The sequence below is a fragment of the Triticum dicoccoides genome, chromosome 4B (genome assembly GCF_002162155.2).
Source record: "Triticum dicoccoides isolate Atlit2015 ecotype Zavitan chromosome 4B, WEW_v2.0, whole genome shotgun sequence".
Lineage (NCBI taxonomy): Eukaryota > Viridiplantae > Streptophyta > Magnoliopsida > Poales > Poaceae > Triticum > Triticum dicoccoides.
The window spans coordinates 611,566,182-611,584,846 of record NC_041387.1 but is presented as its reverse complement, the minus strand read 5'-3'; the positions used below and the strand labels follow the sequence as shown (position 1 = coordinate 611,584,846).

Here is an 18,665-nt window from a genome sequence, read left to right as displayed (position 1 = left end):
ATCGACCACAGTCTCAGGGACTACACCCAGTGGGTGCACTCAGCGTGCCCCCACCGGTTTATGAATCCATTCGACCTTGTCGAATAAAGGAAAAACTTAAGACATAAAGACTATGGTCGACTGCTAGCAGTCCACCATAGCCTTGGGGACTACACCCAGTGGGTGCACTCAGCGTGCCCCCACTAACTCTGAATTTCAATCGACACACCCAGTGGGTATAGGACAATCACTAGGAATCTCAGAAAGAAGAATCTTCATACATCATATCCTAATAGAACAGGCGGTGACCGACTGACCTAAACGTTACTCTGAAGAGCTGAACTGGCGTCATAGGCTGCCTGGCTGGCTTCTCGGATGGCCTTCACTTGCTCCATCATGACTCCCGCCTGGCGTATTGCTTCTTTCGCAGCACTGGCTTGGTCCTCTGGGACGTAGTGGGTCGAGAAAAGTGAAGGCTGTGCAGCACTCGACGACGAGGGGCGAGCACTCGTCAACGGCACCGCAAAAGATACGGTAGGCCGAGTGATGTTCTCTCCCTCCGCGACCAGTGTCTCGGGTGCTGGCACGTCTTGAGTCGCCTTGCCAGTAGACACTTTCCTGCTCCTCCTCTGCCTCAGTGGTTCCTCATCGTCGTCGTCAGGAATGGTAATAACTACGTTAGACGGAGCTACAGAAAAGAATCAAAATTAGAGACAAAGAGCCTGTCGACTGAAGACGGAACTATGAAAGTCATACCAGGTTTTGAAGTGGCAGCGTCTTCCATCTCATGATCTTCAGCCCTGGCCGAGGTATCAGAAGTGGCAGCGCTGCAGTTCCAGAAGTCAGTCGGTTGATTCATGAGTCGACCAAGAATAAGTTCATGTGGAACAGAAAAACTCAAGTAGCATCATTACCCTGAGATAGTGGGGATCACCATCTTCATCTTCGGCAAGACCTTAGCCGGCTTCGACGGCGCCACTCTGGATTGCTTCGGAGCTTTCTCAGTCGGCGCCGGAGAAGTGGTTCGAGGGCGCTTGGTCGACTGCGCGACAGTCGCGACCTCCTTACCGTGCTCGGTTGCAGGATCATGGACGAGCTTCGAGCGTCTCTCCGAGCGAGGAGGCGCAACTTCCTCCTCCTCTTCCTCTCCTTCCTCTTCACCAAAGTCATCACCCTCATCATCATCGACAGCATCCGAATCCCACTCCTCCTGGCTTTCGCCCCCACTTCCTTCCTCCTCCTCAGTCGGCGTCTGTGCTCCATTAGGCATCGAGTATAATTCAGTGGTGGCCTGACAGACAACAAAACAAAGATCAATCGACCAATTTGCAGCAGAAGCAGAATGAGTAAAGCAAGATTACAATTGAGGATAAAGTGGGCATACCGTGTCCGGAGTGTAAGAATGGTCGAGTGGTGGAATCCTCCTGGGCCCTCGAGGGTTGTCCTTATTCCCTGTGATCGCAGTCATCCACCTCTCCAGTGTGGCGTCGTCGACTGCTTCTGGATGGACTCGAGTTTCATCCTCGGTTCCACAGTACAGCCACATCGGGTGGCCTCGGTACTGAAGTGGTTGGATGCGCCGCCTAAGGAAGACCTCCAGAAGGTCCATACCCGTCACTCCTTCACGAACTAGCTGGACTACACGCTCCATCAACATTTTTACTTGAGCTTTCTCCTCAGGGAGCACCTTCAGAGAAGAGGGCTTCTTCACTCGGTCCATGGAAAACGGAGGGAGACCAGTCGACTGCCCTGGCGCCGACTCGTCTTGGCAGTAGAACCAAGTCGACTGCCACCCTCTGACCGACTCAGGAAGGGTCATGGCCGGAAAGGTACTCTTGCTCCTCATCTGAATCCCAAGACCCCCGCACATCTGAATAACCTTAGTCCTATCGTCATCCGGACTCGCCTTTTTCACTGTCTGTGAGCGACAAGTGAATATGTGCTTAAAGAGACCCCAGTGTGGTCGACAACCCAGGAAGTTCTTGAAGGAAATATGCCCTAGAGGCAATAATAAAGTTATTATTTATTTCCTTATATCATGATAAATGTTTATTATTCATGCTAGAATTGTATTAACCGGAAACATAATACATGTGTGAATATATAGACAAACAGAGTGTCACTAGTATGCCTCTACTTGACTAGCTTGTTAATCAAAGATGGTTATGTTTCCTAACCATGAACAAGGAGTTGTTATTTGATTAACAAGGTCACATCATTAGTTGAATGATCTGATTGACATGACCCATTCCGTTAGCTTAGCACCCGATCGTTTTAGTATGTTGTTATTGCTTCCTTCATGACTTATACATGTTCCTGTGACTATGAGATTATGCAACCCCCGTTTACCGGAGGAACACTTTGTGTGCTACCAAACGTCACAACGTAACTGGGTGATTATAAAGGTACTCTACAAGTGTCTCCAAAGGTACTTGTTGAGTTGGCGTATTTCGAGATTAGAATTTGTCACTCCGAATGTCGGAGAGGTATCTATGGGCCCTCTCGGTAATACACATCACTTAAGCCTTGCAAGCATTTCAGCTAATGAGTTAGTTGCGAGATGATGTATTACAGAACGAGTAAAGAGACTTGCCGGTAACGAGATTGAACTAGGTATTGGATACCGACGATCGAATCTCGGGCAAGTAACATACCGATGACAAAGGGAACAACGTATGTAGTTATGCGGTTTGACCGATAAAGATCTTCGTAGAATATGTAGGAACCAATATGGGCATCCAGGTCCCGCTATTGGTTATTGACCGGAGACGTGTCTCGGTCATGTCTACATTGTTCTTGAACCGTAGGGTCCGCACGCTTAAGGTTTCAATGACAGTTATATTATGAGTTTATGTATTTTGATGTACCGAAGGATGTTCGGAGTCCCGGATGTGATCACGGACATGACGAGGAGTCTCGAAATGGTCGAGACATAAAGATTGATATATTGGACGGATATATTTGGACACCGGAAAGGTTCCGGATGAGATTGGGATTATACCGGAGTTCCGGGAGGTTACCGGAACCCCCCGGTAAGTATATGGGCCTTATTGGGCCTTAGTGGAAGGGAGGGAGAAGGAGCAAGGGAGGGGGCGCGCCCCTGCCCCCAAGCCCAATCCGAATTGGGAGGGAGGCCGCCCCCCTTTCCTTCTCTCCTCCCCCCTCTTCCTTCCTTCTCCTACTCCGAATAGGAAAGGGGGGCCAAACCTACTTGGAGTAGGTTTGCCCCCCCTAGGGCGCGCCTCCCCCTTGGGCCGGCCTCCTCCTCCCTCCCTCCTTTATATACGGGGGCGGGGGGCACCCATAGACACACAAGTTGATCATTGAGATCGTTCCTTAGCCGTGTGCGGTGCCCCCCTCCACGAGATTACACCTCGGTCATATTGTAGCGGTGCTTAGGCGAAGCCCTGCGACAGTAGAACATCAAGATCGTCACCACGCCGTCGTGCTGACGGAACTCCTCCCCGCGCCTTTGCTGGATCGGAGATCGGGGTGCGTCATTGAGCTATACGTGTGTCAAGAACTCAGAGGTGCCGGAGTAACGGTGCTTGGATCGGTTGGACCAGGAGGACGTACGACTACTTCCTCTACGTTGCGTCAACGCTTCCGCTTCGGTCTACGAGGGTACATAGACAACACTCTCCCCTCTCGTTGCTATGCATCACCATGATCTTGCGTGTGCGTAGAATTTTTTTTGAAATTACTATGTTCCCCAACAGTGGCATCAGAGCCTAGGTTTTTATGGTTTGATGTTATATGCACGAGTAGAACACAAGTGAGTTGTGGGCAATATAAGTCATACTGCTTACCAGCATGTCATACTTTGGTTCGGCGGTATTGTTGGATGAAGCGGCCCGGACCGACATTACGCGTACGCTTACGCGAGACTGGTTTTACCGCCGTGCTTTGCACACAGGTGACTAGCGGGTGTCAGTTTCTCCAACTTTAGTTGAACCGAGTGTGGCTACGCCCGGTCCTTGCGAAGGTTAAAACAGCATCAACTTGACAAACTATCGTTGTGGTTTTGATGCGTAGGTGAGATTGGTTCTTGCTTAAGCCCGTAGCAGCCACGTAAAAGTTGCAACAACAAAGTAGAGGACGTCTAACTTGTTTTTGCAGGGCATGTTGTGATGTGATATGGCCAAGACATGATGCTATATTTTATTGTATGAGATGATCATGTTTTGTAACCGAAGTTATCGGCAACTGGCAGGAGCCATATGGTTGTCGCTTTATTGTATGAAATGCAAACGCCCTGTAATTGCTTTACTTTATCACTAAGCGGTAGCGATAGTCGTAGAAGCAATAGATGGCGTAAACGACAACGATGCTACGATGGAGATCAAGGTGTCGCGCCGGTGACGATGGTGATCATGATGGTGCTTCGGAGATGGAGATCACAAGCACAAGATGATGATGGCCATATCATATCACTTATATTGATTGCATGTGATGTTTATCCTTTATGAATCTTATCTTGCTTTGATTGACGGTAGCATTTTAAGATGATCTCTCACTAAAAATTATCAAGAAGTGTTCTCCCTGAGTATGCACCATTGCCAAAGTTCGTCGTGCCCAGACACCACGTGATGATCGGGTGTGATAAGCTCTACGTCCATCTACAACGGGTGCAAGCCAGTTTTGCACACGCAGAATACTCAGGTTAAACTTGACGAGCCTAGCATATGCAGATATGGCCTCGGAACACGGAGACCGAAAGGTCGAGCATGAATCATATAGTAGATATGATCAACATAAGATGTTCACCATTGAAAACTACTGCATCTCACGTGATGATCGGTTATGGTTTAGTTGATTTGGATCACGTGATCACTTAGATGACTAGAGAGATGTCTGTCTAAGTGGGAGTTCTTAAGTAATATGATTAATTGAACTTAAATTTATCATGAACTTAGTACCTGATAGTATCTTGCTTGTCTATGTTGATTGTAGATAGATGGCCCGTGCTGTTGTTCCGTTGAATTTTAATGCGTTCCTTGAGAAAGCTAAGTTGAAAGATGATGGTAGCAACTACGCGGACTGGGTCCGTAACTTGAGGATTATCCTCATTGCTGCACAGAAAAATTACGTCCTGGAAGCACCGCTGGGTGCCAGGCCTGCTGCTGATGCAACTGACAACGTTAAGAACGTCTGGCAGAGCAAAGCTGATGACTACTTGATAGTTCAATGTGCCATGCTTTACGGCTTAGAACCGGGACTTCAACGACGTTTTGAACGTCATGGAGCATATGAGATGTTCCAGGAGTTGAAGTTAATATTCCAGAAGAATGCCCGGATTGAGAGATATGAAGTCTCCAATAAGTTCTATAGCTGCAAGATGGAGGAGAATAGTTCTGTCAGTGAGCACATACTCAAGATGTCTGGGTATTGTAATCACTTGATTCAACTGGGAGTTACTCTTCCGGATGATAGCATCATTGACAGAATTCTCCAATCACTTCCACCAAGCTACAAGAGCTTTGTGATGAACTATAATATGCAAGGGATGGATAAGACGATTCCCGAGCTCTTCGCAATGCTAAAGGCTGCGGAGGTAGAAATCAAGAAGGAGCATCAAGTGTTGATGGTTAACAAGACCACTAGTTTCAAGAAAAAGGGCAAAGGGAAGAAGAAGGGGAACTTCAAGAAGAACGGCAAACAAGTTGCTGCTCAAGAGAAGAAGCCCAAGTCTGGACCTAAGCCTGAAACTGAGTGCTTCTACTGCAAGCAGACTGGTCACTGGAAGCGGAACTGCCCCAAGTATTTGGCGGATAAGAAGGATGGCAAGGTGAACAAAGGTATATGTGATATACATGTTATTGATGTGTACCTTACTAGAGCTCGCAGTAGCACCTGGGTATTTGATACTGGTTCTGTTGCTAATATTTGCAACTCGAAACAGGGACTACGGATTAAGCGAACACTGGCAAAGGACGAGGTGACGATGCGCGTGGGAAATGGTTCCAAAGTCGATGTGATCGCGGTCGGCACGCTACCTCTACATCTACCTTCGGGATTAATATTAGACCTAAATAATTGTTATTTGGTGCCAGCGTTAAGCATGAACATTATATCTGGATCTTGTTTGGTGCGAGACGGTTATTCATTTAAATCAGAGAATAATGGTTGTTCTATTTATATGAGTAATATCTTTTATGGTCATGCACCCCTGAAGAGTGGTCTATTCTTATTGAATCTCGATAGTAGTAACACACATATTCATAATGTTGAAACCAAAAGATGCAGAGTTGATAATGATAGTGCAACTTATTTGTGGCACTACCGTTTAGGTCATATGGTGTAAAGCGCATGAAGAAACTCCATACTGATGGACTTTTGGAACCACTTGATTATGAATCACTTGGTACTTGCGAACCGTGCCTCATGGGCAAGATGACTAAAACGCCTTTCTCCGATACTATGGAGAGAGCAACAGATTTGTTGGAAATCATACATACAGATGTATGTGGTCCGATGAATGTTGAGGCTCGTGGCGGATATCGTTATTTTCTCACCTTCACAGATGATTTAAGCAGATATGGGTATATCTACTTAATGAAGCATAAGTCTGAAACATTTGAAAAGTTCAAAGAATTTCAGAGTGAAGTTGAAAATCATCGTAACAAGAAAATAAAGTTTCTACGATCTGATCGTAGAGGAGAATATTTGAGTTACGAGTTTGGTCTACACTTAAAACAATGTGGAATAGTTTCGCAACTCACGCCACCCGGAAAACCACAACGTAATGGTGTGTCCGAACATCGTAATCGTACTTTACTTGATATGGTGCGATCTATGATGTCTCTTACGGATTTACCGCTATCGTTTTGGGGTTATGCTTTAGAGACGGCCACATTCACGTTAAATAGGGCACCGTCGAAATCCGTTGAGACGACATCTTATGAACTATGGTTTGGCAAGAAACCAAAGTTGTTGTTTCTTAAAGTTTGGGGATACGATGCTTATGTGAAAAAGCTTCAACCTGATAAGCTCGAACCCAAATCGGAGAAATGTGTCTTCATAGGATACCCAAAGGAAACAGTTGGGTACACCTTCTATCACAGATCCGAAGGCAAGACATTCGTTGCTAAGAATGGATCCTTTCTAGAGAAGGAGTTTCTCTCGAAAGAAGTGAGTGGGAGGAAAGTAGAACTTGATGAGGTAACTGTACCTACTCCCTTGTTGGAAAATAATACATCACAGGAACCGGTTTCTGTGACGTCAAAACCAACTAGTGAGGAAGATGATGATGATGATCATAGAACTTCAGATCAAGTTAATACAGAACCTCGTAGGTCGAACAGAGTAAGATCCGCACCAGAGTGGTACGGTAATCCTATTCTGGAAGTCATGCTACTAGATCATGATGAACCTACGAACTATGAAGAAGCGATGGTGAGCCCAGATTCCGCAAAATGGCTTGAAGCCATGAAATCTGAGATGGGATCCATGTATGAGAACAAAGTATGGACTTTGGTTGACTTGCCCGATGGTCGGCAAGCAATTGAGAATAAATGGATCTTCAAGAAGAAGACTGACGCTGACGGTAATGTTACTGTCTACAAAGCTCGACTTGTTGCAAAAGGTTTTTGACAAGTTCAAGGGGTTGACTACGATGAGACCTTCTCACCCGTAGCGATGCTTAAGTCTGTCCGAATCATGTTAGCAATTGCCGCATTTTATGATTATGAAATTTGGCAAATGGATGTAAAAACTGCATTCCTGAATGGATTTCTGGAAGAAGAGTTGTATATGATGCAACCAGAAGGTTTTATCGATCCAAAGGGAGCTAACAAAGTGTGCAAGCTCCAGCGATCCATTTATGGACTGGTGCAAGCCTCTCGGAGTTGGAATAAACGTTTTGATAGTGTGATCAAAGCATTTGGGTTTATACAGACTTTTGGAGAAACCTGTATTTACAAGAAAGTGAGTGGGAGCTCTGTAGCATTTCTAATATTATATGTGGATGACATATTATTGATTGGAAATGATATAGAATTTCTGATAGCATAAATGGATACTTGAATAAAAGTTTTTCAATGAAAGACCTCGGTGAAGCTGCTTACATATTGGGCATTAAGATCTATAGAGATAGATCAAAACGCTTAATTGGACTTTCACAAAGCACATACCTTGACAAAGTTTTGAAGAAGTTCAAAATGGATCAAGCAAAGAAAGGGTTCTTGCCTGTATTGCAAGGTGTGAAGTTGAGTAAGACTCAAAGCCCGACCACTGCAGAAGATAGAGAGAAAATGAAAAATATTCCCTATGCTTCAGCCATAGGCTCTATCATGTATGCAATGCTGTGTACCAGACCTGATGTGTGCCTTGATATAAGTCTAGCAGGGAGGTACCAAAGTAATCCAGGAGTGGATCACTGGACAGCGGTCAAGAACATCCTGAAATACCTGAAAAGGACTAAGGATATGTTTCTCGTATATGGAGGTGACAAAGAGCTCATCGTAAATGGTTACGTTGATGCAAGTTTTGACACTGATCCGGACGATTCTAAATCGCAAACCGGATACGTGTTTACATTAAACGGTGGAGCTGTCAGTTGGTGCAGCTCAAAGCAAAGCGTCGTGGCGGGATCTACGTGTGAAGCGGAATACATAGCTGCTTCGGAAGCAGCCAATGAAGGAGTCTGGATGAAGGAGTTCATATCCGATCTAGGTGTCATACCTAGTGCATCGGGTCCAATGAAAATCTTTTGTGACAATACTAGAGCGATTGCCTTAGCGAAGGAATCCAGATTTCACAAGAGAACCAAGCACATCAAGAGACGCTTCAATTCCATCCGGGATCTAGTCCAGGTGGGAGACATAGAGATTTGCAAGATACATACGGATCTGAATGTTGCAGACCCGTTGACTAAGCCTCTTCCACGAGCAAAACATGATCAACACCAAGACTCCATGGGTGTTAGAATCATTACTGTGTAATCTAGATTATTGACCCTAGTGCAAGTGGGAGACTGAAGGAAATATGCCCTAGAGGCAATAATAAAGTTATTATTTATTTCCTTATATCATGATAAATGTTTATTATTCATGCTAGAATTGTATTAACCGGAAACATAATACATGTGTGAATATATAGACAAACAGAGTGTCACTAGTATGCCTCTACTTGACTAGCTTGTTAATCAAAGATGGTTATGTTTCCTAACCATGAACAAGGAGTTGTTATTTGATTAACAAGGTCACATCATTAGTTGAATGATCTGATTGACATGACCCATTCCGTTAGCTTAGCACCCGATCGTTTTAGTATGTTGCTATTGCTTCCTTCATGACTTATACATGTTCCTGTGACTATGAGATTATGCAACTCCCGCTTACCGGAGGAACACTTTGTGTGCTACCAAACGTCACAACGTAACTGGGTGATTATAAAGGTACTCTACAGGTGTCTCCAAAGGTACTTGTTGAGTTGGCGTATTTCGAGATTAGAATTTGTCACTCCGAATGTCGGAGAGGTATCTCTGGGCCCTCTCGGTAATACACATCACTTAAGCCTTGCAAGTATTTCAGCTAATGAGTTAGTTGCGAGATGATGTATTACAGAACGAGTAAAGAGACTTGCCGGTAACGAGATTGAACTAGGTATTGGATACCGACGATCGAATCTCGGGCAAGTAACATACCGATGACAAAGGGAACAACGTATGTAGTTATGCGGTTTGACCGATAAAGATCTTCGTAGAATATGTAGGAACCAATATGGGCATCCAGGTCCCGCTATTGGTTATTGACCGGAGACGTGTCTCGGTCATGTCTACATTGTTCTCGAACCGTAGGGTCCGCACGCTTAAGGTTTCGATGACAGTTATATTATGAGTTTATGTATTTTGATGTACCGAAGGATGTTCGGAGTCCCGGATGTGATCACGGACATGACGAGGAGTCTCGAAATGGTCGAGACATAAAGATTGATATATTGGACGGGTATATTTGGACACCGGAAAGGTTCCGGGTGAGATTGGGATTATACCGGAGTTCCGGGAGGTTACCGGAACCCCCCGGTAAGTATATGGGCCTTATTGGGCCTTAGTGGAAGGGGGGGTAGAAGGAGCAAGGGAGGGGGCGCCCCCCCCCCAAGCCCAATCCGAATTGGGAGGGGGGCCGGCCCCCCCTTTCCTTCTCTCCTCCCCCCTCTTCCTTCCTTCTCCTACTCCGAATAGGAAAGGGGGGCCAAACCTACTTGGAGTAGGTTTGCCCCCCCTAGGGCTCGCCTCCCCCTTGGGCCGGCCTCCTCCTCCCTCCCTCCTTTATATACGGGGGTGGGGGCACCCCATAGACACACAAGTTGATCATTGAGATCGTTCCTTAGCCATGTGCGGTGCCCCCCTCCACGAGATTACACCTCGGTCATATTGTAGCGGTGCTTAGGCGAAGCCCTGCGACAGTAGAACATCAAGATCGTCACCACGCCGTCATGCTGACGGAACTCCTCCCCGCGCCTCTGCTGGATTGGAGATTGGGGTGCGTCATTGAGTTGTACGTGTGTCAAGAACTCGGAGGTGCCGGAGTAACGGTGCTTGGATCGGTTGGACCGGGAGGATGTACGACTACTTCCTCTACGTTGCGTCAACGCTTCCGCTTCGGTCTACGAGGGTACGTAGACAACACTCTCCCCTCTCGTTGCTATGCTTCACCATGATCTTGCGTGTGCGTAGGAATTTTTTTGAAATTACTACGTTCCCCAACAGTTCTCGCACATAGACACGAAGGCAGCAAGGTAGGCAATGGAATTTGGATTGAAATGGTGGAGTTGCGCCCCAAAGAAATTCAAGAACCCGCGGAAGAAAACACTTGGAGGCAGGGAGAACCCGCGGTCTACGTGAGTAGCTAGAAGAACGCACTCACCCTCCTGCGGCTGCGGTTGCCACTCGTTCCCCGGGAGCCTCGCTGCCCCGTGAGGGATCAGGCCCTCGTTGGCCAGGTCGTTGAGATCCGTCTTGGTGATGGTCGAGCGGATCCAATCCCCTTGGACCCAACCTTGCGGCAGGCGGGACCTTGACGAGGATCCGCCCCGACTGGACGCTCTCCCTTTCGCCTTCCCCGTCGCCGTCGCCTTCTTCGCGCGCTCCAAGGCCGCCGTCTTCTCCTTCACCATTGTCGCCGGCGAGCGCACGAAGAGTGGATGGGCGGGGGCGAGAGCGGGCACGGCGGGCGGAGGCGGAGAGGGCAGAAGGAGAAATGGGGAGGGTACTGTTCAAAAACCCTCGTCCGGCGCATTTTATAAGAACGCTTCCGAGTGGCTGATGAGTGGGCCCGGGCAATCCTATCACATCCTGAAACAGTCGCGCACGCGTGATACGTGGCGAAAAAGGTGGCGTGGAAATCGAGGCGTCCACGCCCTATCCCATCCGAGCGCCGCGGTCCGCCCCGCTTCGCGCGCTTCCCAAAATTCGGATCCCACAAAATCCGCTAACAGCAGATCAATTTGTCAGACGGTAGATTTCCTGCGATCCGTCCCTTGGAAGTTTACTAGGTTCAAAAGTTCACTCGACGGGAGAAAAGAATGGATCAAGGCGACTGAAAGAAAAGTTGTTGCCATCAACAAAAAGATTATTGATCCAAGACGAGACATGTTCAGAACACAAAAGCAGGTCGGAAATATTATCAACTCCTTCCTCACTCAAACCTCGATCCATTCGGGGGCTAATGATGATGTCATGTACCTAGGGTAGGGTCATAGACCTGTCTTAAGTACCCTTCCCAAGGACACCCTCAGAAGAAACTGTCTTCCAGTCGACCAAGAGAGACTTCACTCGACGGACTCGAAGGACTCGACCATGAAGACTCACTCGACCAGCAGGAGATCAAGAGCCACTCTGCATCCAAATGGTCTGTAATTAAGTAGTCTTTATGGCATTTAGGACACTTTATGTAAGGCGTTACCAGTAACGCCTAGCCTTAATGTACTTTAAACCCTGCATAACTGAGGGCCGAAGGGGTCTGGCAGACACTATATAAGCCACCCCCCTCCTCAGTGTAAAGGGTTCGCACCCCTGTAATCTATACACACATAATCCAGTCGACCGCCTCCGGGCTCCGAGACGTAGGGCTGTTACTTCCTCAGAGAAGGGCCTGAACTCGTACATCCCTTGTCTTCACAACTGCTCCATAGCTAGGATCTTGCCTCTCCATACCTACCCCCAATTCTACTATCATACTTAGAACCACGACAATCTCCTCCAGCGCCACCCGTCCATCCCTTTGTCGCCCGCCATTGCTATAAAAGTCGGTGCCCCGGCCATAGCCGCAGTCATCCACCTCCGATCCCTTGCTGCACCACTCCCACCATGGACCCTCCCCTGCCAAAGCTCTTTGGGACGGGCTGACGTCGGACCAAAAGAAGGAAATGACCGCCATTGCTGTTGGCTGGCTGGCCGGCAGGCAGCCGGAGGACGACGACGTCCCAATGGAGGACGCTGCCGATGACGAACCGACGCCACCCTCCTCCTGCGTGCCACCATCCTCCTCCTCCGCGCAATCCTCGCCAGTGCATTGCACCATGACCATCGGCAAGGCCCGTGCCTATTACATGGACATAGTGCAGGAGGAGCATTTCTGGGAAGCGCAGGCCAATGCCGCCTACAACCACCACCACCTCCTCTAGGAGCATATGCAGGCGGAGGAGCAGCTCGCCGCCGGCAAAGCGGTCACGCCAAACACGGACATGATAGAGTAGGCGGCGTTGCTCAACTCCTACCGCTCCGCCCGCGAGATCCGCCTCACTTGTTGGAGGTACCGACAACGGGTGGTGGAGGTGGCAGCCGCCGGCAAGGAGTGCGACGGCGAGGTGCCCGACGCGATGTTCTGCGAGACCGAGGAGGAGGAGGAGGACATCGCCGAGTCTGCGCCCAGCCGCGACGACCACAAAGTTGGCATGTCCGCGAGCGCCGCCGGCAGCGAGGAAGAGTAGTGCACGGTAGGTCGCCGCTTCTCCCCTCCCGTCGATGCCAAGCTTGATGGGCTCAACACCGTCGGCCGATTAGTCGCTTGGCGACAATGTGGAGGTGGACAACTTCATTTCCCGGGCCTCCGGAGGCGGAGCTGGAGAGCGCCGAGGTGGAACTAGAGACGATGAAGCTTCAGTTCTCTTGGTTCATGGCTAGACACGGGGAAAGGGCGCCGACGACCATTTAGACCTAGTCAGACGAGCTCCGCTTAGTTGATGTAAATGCAATGAAATCTATCATGTTTAGATGAAATCCGTCGTGTTTAAAAGAAATTCGTCATGTTTATATGAAATCCGGCCGTGTTTATATGAAATCCGGTTGTATTTGATCGAAGTTCGTCCGGTTAGTTTGAATTGTTGTCAAAATATATGCGGCTAGCGTTGGATGACGGCCTCCCGCATCCGTATCCGCGGACTGGTCACACCCTATCCGCGAATGGATGTAGGAGGAAATTTGCGGATTGTCGTTGGAGATGCCCTAAGTCCGTGGAAATGATTCTTGCGCGGGTCCAGGAAGATGCAGACATTCACTTCACATTCATCAACCTTCCCAGAAGTCTGAACCTTGTTTGGCATAATTGCAGTAGATTGTGCTTCTTCTTCAGTCATTTTAAAGTAGACGTTCTCACTTTTTTTTTTCTAAAGCAAGCGATGTAAAAAAAATGTTTCCCAAATGAAAAGTGCATTGCTTTTAAAAAAGTATTATCTTGCATTTGACAATGTCGTCCCATCAATGTGCAGCTACAGGAAGATAAAGCATGATTGTCACCAGGAATCTTAATCAAGGAGAAGAATATGGCTTCCATGTGTTGGGAATAATGTGGCCTGGCCAAGTTGTGTATACGCTTTTCCACCCCAATAAAAATGTCATGTCCAACAACAAAATCCATATGCATGTTCCTTCACTGTTTACATTCCTATCTGTTTATGGAAAAGATAACAGTGCTGCAATCTAAGAGGTTTAACGGTTCAAATATCGCATCACAAGAGAAGCAGTCCAACAGACTTCTTTGTAAATTCTCTCCTAAGTATCCAGGAGCCTTTGCCACAAAACACTGCTTAAGTGCTTATGATGGATTATTGTTCAGACACTAAGCATAAGATTCTTCCTAAGAGTCAAGCCTAATGAAGTCAAAAGGACAAAATAGTCTCATGTAACTTTTTACTCCTTGTATTAGGCACTAAAATATGAGCTATGTATCACACCCGGAACAGAATCTTACAGCCCATGTAGATTTGCCTCTGTCAGGGATCACCGACAAAAGCTCCCTTGTAACCTGCAAGATAGGATTAGTTTCAGAACCAATCATTTGTTTAAGACCCACAACACGCTTGCTACCCTTCCTCTAGCTACCTCTCTTTTGGTACCTGGCAACTAAAGTAATCCTGTTGCTAACCATGCATGTCAACTCTAGTAAACTTTAGATTAGTAAACTTCAGATTGTTCAGAACGGCACTCAAGACGGCAATCCCATAATGTACCGAATCATTAATGAGCTCAAGATTGTTCATGATTTCCTTTTCAGTTTGTAAAACCCTTTTTCTTTCAAGAACAAACTTTATGAACAAGATTGTTCATGTAGATTGATCCTTTTTGCTGGAAATTTAGTATGTTCATCCAATGCAGGACAGGGTGAACGCTAAGTTGTTTCCATTATTCCATATACACCATAATCCTCCTTCAGTAGAATAACCTTTCTTAACTGCAAAAACAAGTTTGTCCACATAGAAATCAGTAGGGAATCAACCCCATCCATCTCAGGGCTTAGGCCGCCATGTTGTGTGTGTCAAGAAATGATTGCAGCTCAGCTTAGTTTAAACCATCAAGACAAAATCCTCTCTCCAATAACCAAAGCCTTCTTTTCCCCACATTCCCTTCACCACATGGGCCATGTCTCCCCAATCCCCCAATAATTCCAAGAGCATTTTCCAGCCCATGTCCATGCCGCCTCCTAACCTTTACACTCTCATGCCGAGCTGTTCTTGTGCTAGCTACCTAATGAGCTCACTAATCACTAGCCATGTGTATACCTAACACTACAACACATGCACCCACCAACGCACCCTAGCTAGTAGTATCACCAATGCTACCAAGCACTGCTAATTAATTTATTCATGTCAAAAAAGGAGTACATTATTAGTTATCATGGACCTTAAAATAATGGCTTAATCACATCCTAATCATAGACACACTCTCTTATATACTTTCCTGGGAGTTTCCCTCCATTTCTCTATTGCTTCAAACCAAGGCAATCAATGGAAGCGCACAACTAGTACGTAGCTAGTGATCATCCATCGCAGAGACCAGCTGAGCAGCGCCGAGGAGTGGAGAAGGGGAAGGGGGAGCAGAGGAGAGGAGAGCCGAGCATGGCGGCGAGTGCTACTGGGCTGAGTAGCACTGCGCGGTTCTTCTTCTCCCTGTCCTTCTCCCTGTCGCTCCTGTGCTGCGTCGCGGTGTCCAATGCCGCCGGCGACGAGGCCGCGGCGCTGCTGGCCATCAGGGCCTCGCTCGTGGACCCGCTGGGGGAGCTCCGCGGGTGGGGCTCTGCGCCGCATTGCGGCTGGAAGGGCGTGAGCTGCAACGCCCGGGGCGCGGTCACCGGCCTCAACCTCGCCGGCATGAACCTGAGCGGCACCATCCCGGAAGACGTCCTCGGCCTCACCGCCCTCACTTCGATCGTCCTTCAGAGCAACGCGTTCGTCGGCGACCTGCCGGTGGCGCTGGTGTCAATCCCGACGCTCCGCGAGTTCGACGTTAGTGACAACGGCTTCACCGGCCGGTTCCCTGCTGGCCTCCGCGCGTGTGCCTCACTGACTAACTTCAATGCGTCGGGCAATAACTTCGTCGGCCCGCTCCCGGCGGATATCGGCAATGCCACCGAGCTCGAGACGCTCGACGTCCGGGGCGGCTTCTTCTCCGGCACGATCCCCAAGAGCTACGGCAAGCTCCAGAAGCTCAAGTTCTTGGGGCTCTCGGGCAACAACCTCAACGGCGCTCTTCCAGTTGAGCTATTCGAGCTCACGGCATTGGAGCAGATCATCATCGGCTACAACGAGTTCACCGGCCCAATCCCGGCAGCCATTGGCAAGCTCAAGAACCTCCAGTACCTTGACATGGCGATCGGCGGCCTGGAAGGTCCCATCCCGCCTGAGCTCGGCCGGCTGCAGGAGCTCGACACAGTGTTCCTTTACAAGAATAACATCGACGGTAAGATACCCAAGGAGCTCGGCAACCTGTCGTCCCTCGTCATGCTCGACCTCTCCGACAACGCGCTCACCGGCGCGATCCCGCCAGAGCTGGCACAGCTCACCAACCTGCAGCTGCTCAACCTCATGTGCAACCGGCTCAAGGGCGGCGTCCCGGCCGGCGTTGGCGAGCTCCCCAAGCTGGAGGTGCTGGAGCTGTGGAACAACTCCCTCACTGGCCCTCTGCCGCCGTCGCTCGGTGCCGCGCAGCCTCTGCAGTGGCTGGACGTCTCGACAAACGCGCTGTCCGGGCCGGTGCCCGCCGGCCTCTGCGACAGCGGCAACCTGACCAAGCTGATATTGTTCAACAATGTCTTCACGGGCCCGATCCCAGCGAGCCTCACCAAGTGCTCGTCGCTGGTCCGTGTGCGCGCGCACAACAACCGGCTTAACGGCACAGTGCCGGCAGGACTCGGGCGGCTGCCGCATCTTCAGCGCCTGGAGCTCGCGGGCAACGAGCTCTCCGGCGAGATCCCAGACGACCTGGCGCTCTCGACGTCGCTCTCCTTCATCGATCTCTCGCACAACCAGCTGCGGTCGGCGCTGCCATCGAACATTCTCTCCATCCCGACGCTGCAGACGTTCGCCGCCGCGGACAACGAGCTGATCGGCGGTGTGCCTGATGAGCTCGGCGATTGCCGGTCACTCTCCGCCCTCGACCTATCGAGCAACCGGCTTTCCGGCGCGATACCGACCAGCCTCGCGTTGTGCCAGCGGCTCGTATCGCTGAGCCTTCGGAGCAACCGCTTCACCGGCCAAATTCCAGGGGCGGTCGCCATGATGCCGACATTGTCCATCCTCGATCTCTCCAACAACTTCCTCTCCGGCGAGATACCGAGCAACTTCGGCAGCTCGCCGGCGCTCGAGATGCTCAGCGTGGCGTACAACAACCTCACCGGTCCCGTGCCAGCAACGGGGTTGTTGAGGACAATTAACCCTGACGACCTTGCCGGGAACCCGGGCCTCTGCGGCGGCGTCCTTCCAGCGTGCTCAGCCAACGCTCTGCGGGCTTCATCGTCGGAAGCCTCGGGCCTCCGGCGTTCGCACGTAAAGCACATTGCCGCCGGGTGGGCGATCGGTATCTCGATCGCGCTCCTGGCCTGCGGTGCTGTCTTCCTTGGCAAGCTGCTGTACCAGCGATGGTACGTCCATGGATGCTGCGACGACACCGTGGACGAAGACGGGAGCGGCTCGTGGCCGTGGCGACTCACGGCATTCCAGCGGCTGAGCTTCACCAGCGCAGAGGTGCTCGCCTGCATCAAGGAGGACAACATCGTCGGCATGGGCGGCATGGGGGTGGTGTACCGTGCCGAGATGCCGCGCCACCACGCCGTGGTCGCTGTGAAGAAGCTGTGGCGCGCGGCGGGATGCCCCGATCAGGAGGGCACGGTGGACGTGGAGTCGGCGGCCGGAGGCGAGTTTGCCGCCGAGGTAAAGCTCCTCGGCCGGCTCCGACACCGGAACGTGGTGCGCATGCTGGGGTACGTGAGCAACGACGTCGACACGATGGTGCTGTACGAGTACATGGTGAACGGCAGCCTGTGGGAGGCGCTGCACGGGCGAGGGAAGGGGAAGCAGCTGGTGGACTGGGTGTCCCGGTACAACGTGGCGGCGGGCGTCGCCGCCGGGCTCGCCTACCTGCACCACGACTGCCGGCCGGCGGTGATCCACCGCGACGTCAAGTCCAGCAACGTGCTCCTGGACCCCAACATGGAGGCCAAGATTGCCGACTTCGGGCTGGCCCGCGTCATGGCGCGGCCCAACGAGACCGTCTCCGTCGTCGCCGGCTCCTATGGCTACATCGCGCCGGAGTACGGGTACACGCTGAAGGTGGACCAGAAGAGCGACATCTACAGCTTCGGAGTGGTGCTCATGGAGCTGCTCACAGGGCGGCGGCCCATCGAGCCGGAGTACGGCGAGAGCAACATTGACATCGTCGGCTGGATCAGGGAGCGGCTGCGCACCAACACCGGCGTGGAGGAGCTGCTCGACGCCGGCGTCGGGGGACGCGTCGACCACGTCCGGGAGGAGATGCTGCTGGTACTGCGGATCGCGGTGCTGTGCACGGCCAAGTCCCCCAAGGACCGGCCGACGATGCGCGACGTGGTGACCATGCTCGCGGAGGCCAAGCCGCGCCGGAAGAGCAGCAGCGCCACCGTGGTCGCCACCGTCGTCGACAAGGACAAGCCGGTGTTCTCCACGTCGCCGGACTCCGGTTACCTGTAGATAATTACGTGTTTTCACGTACCGGAGGCTCAGAGACGTGACCAAAATTAAACGACGTGCATGTTTTGTACGTAGCTCATGTAATCTACCACTACACTACTTTTTTCACATAGTTTTGAATTTGGGGTTACATTTTGTTTAGTTGGGGAGACGAGCCACCAATGTAAACAATGTTTATACTTACTACAATTTTAGGATGTATGTAAAGGAATCGGTCTCTTCAAATTCAAATCACATTTTTTTTA

At 50.2% G+C, this 18,665-nt stretch overlaps 1 protein-coding gene across 1 annotated transcript; it reads left to right on the top strand.

The window, feature by feature from the left end:
- The first annotated feature begins 15,206 nt into the window (after positions 1 to 15,206).
- LOC119291750 (MDIS1-interacting receptor like kinase 1-like) lies at positions 15,207 to 18,665 on the top strand. The gene has a single exon (XM_037570561.1). The coding sequence runs from the start codon at positions 15,316 to 15,318 to the stop codon at positions 18,418 to 18,420; it is 3,105 nt and encodes a 1,034-aa protein (XP_037426458.1). The 5' UTR covers positions 15,207 to 15,315; the 3' UTR covers positions 18,421 to 18,665.

Excerpts from the sequence above, each read along its gene's own strand:
- LOC119291750 (XM_037570561.1), top strand. The coding sequence starts at position 15,316 with ATGGCGGCGAGTGCTACTGGGCTGAGTAGCACTGCGCGGTTCTTCTTC.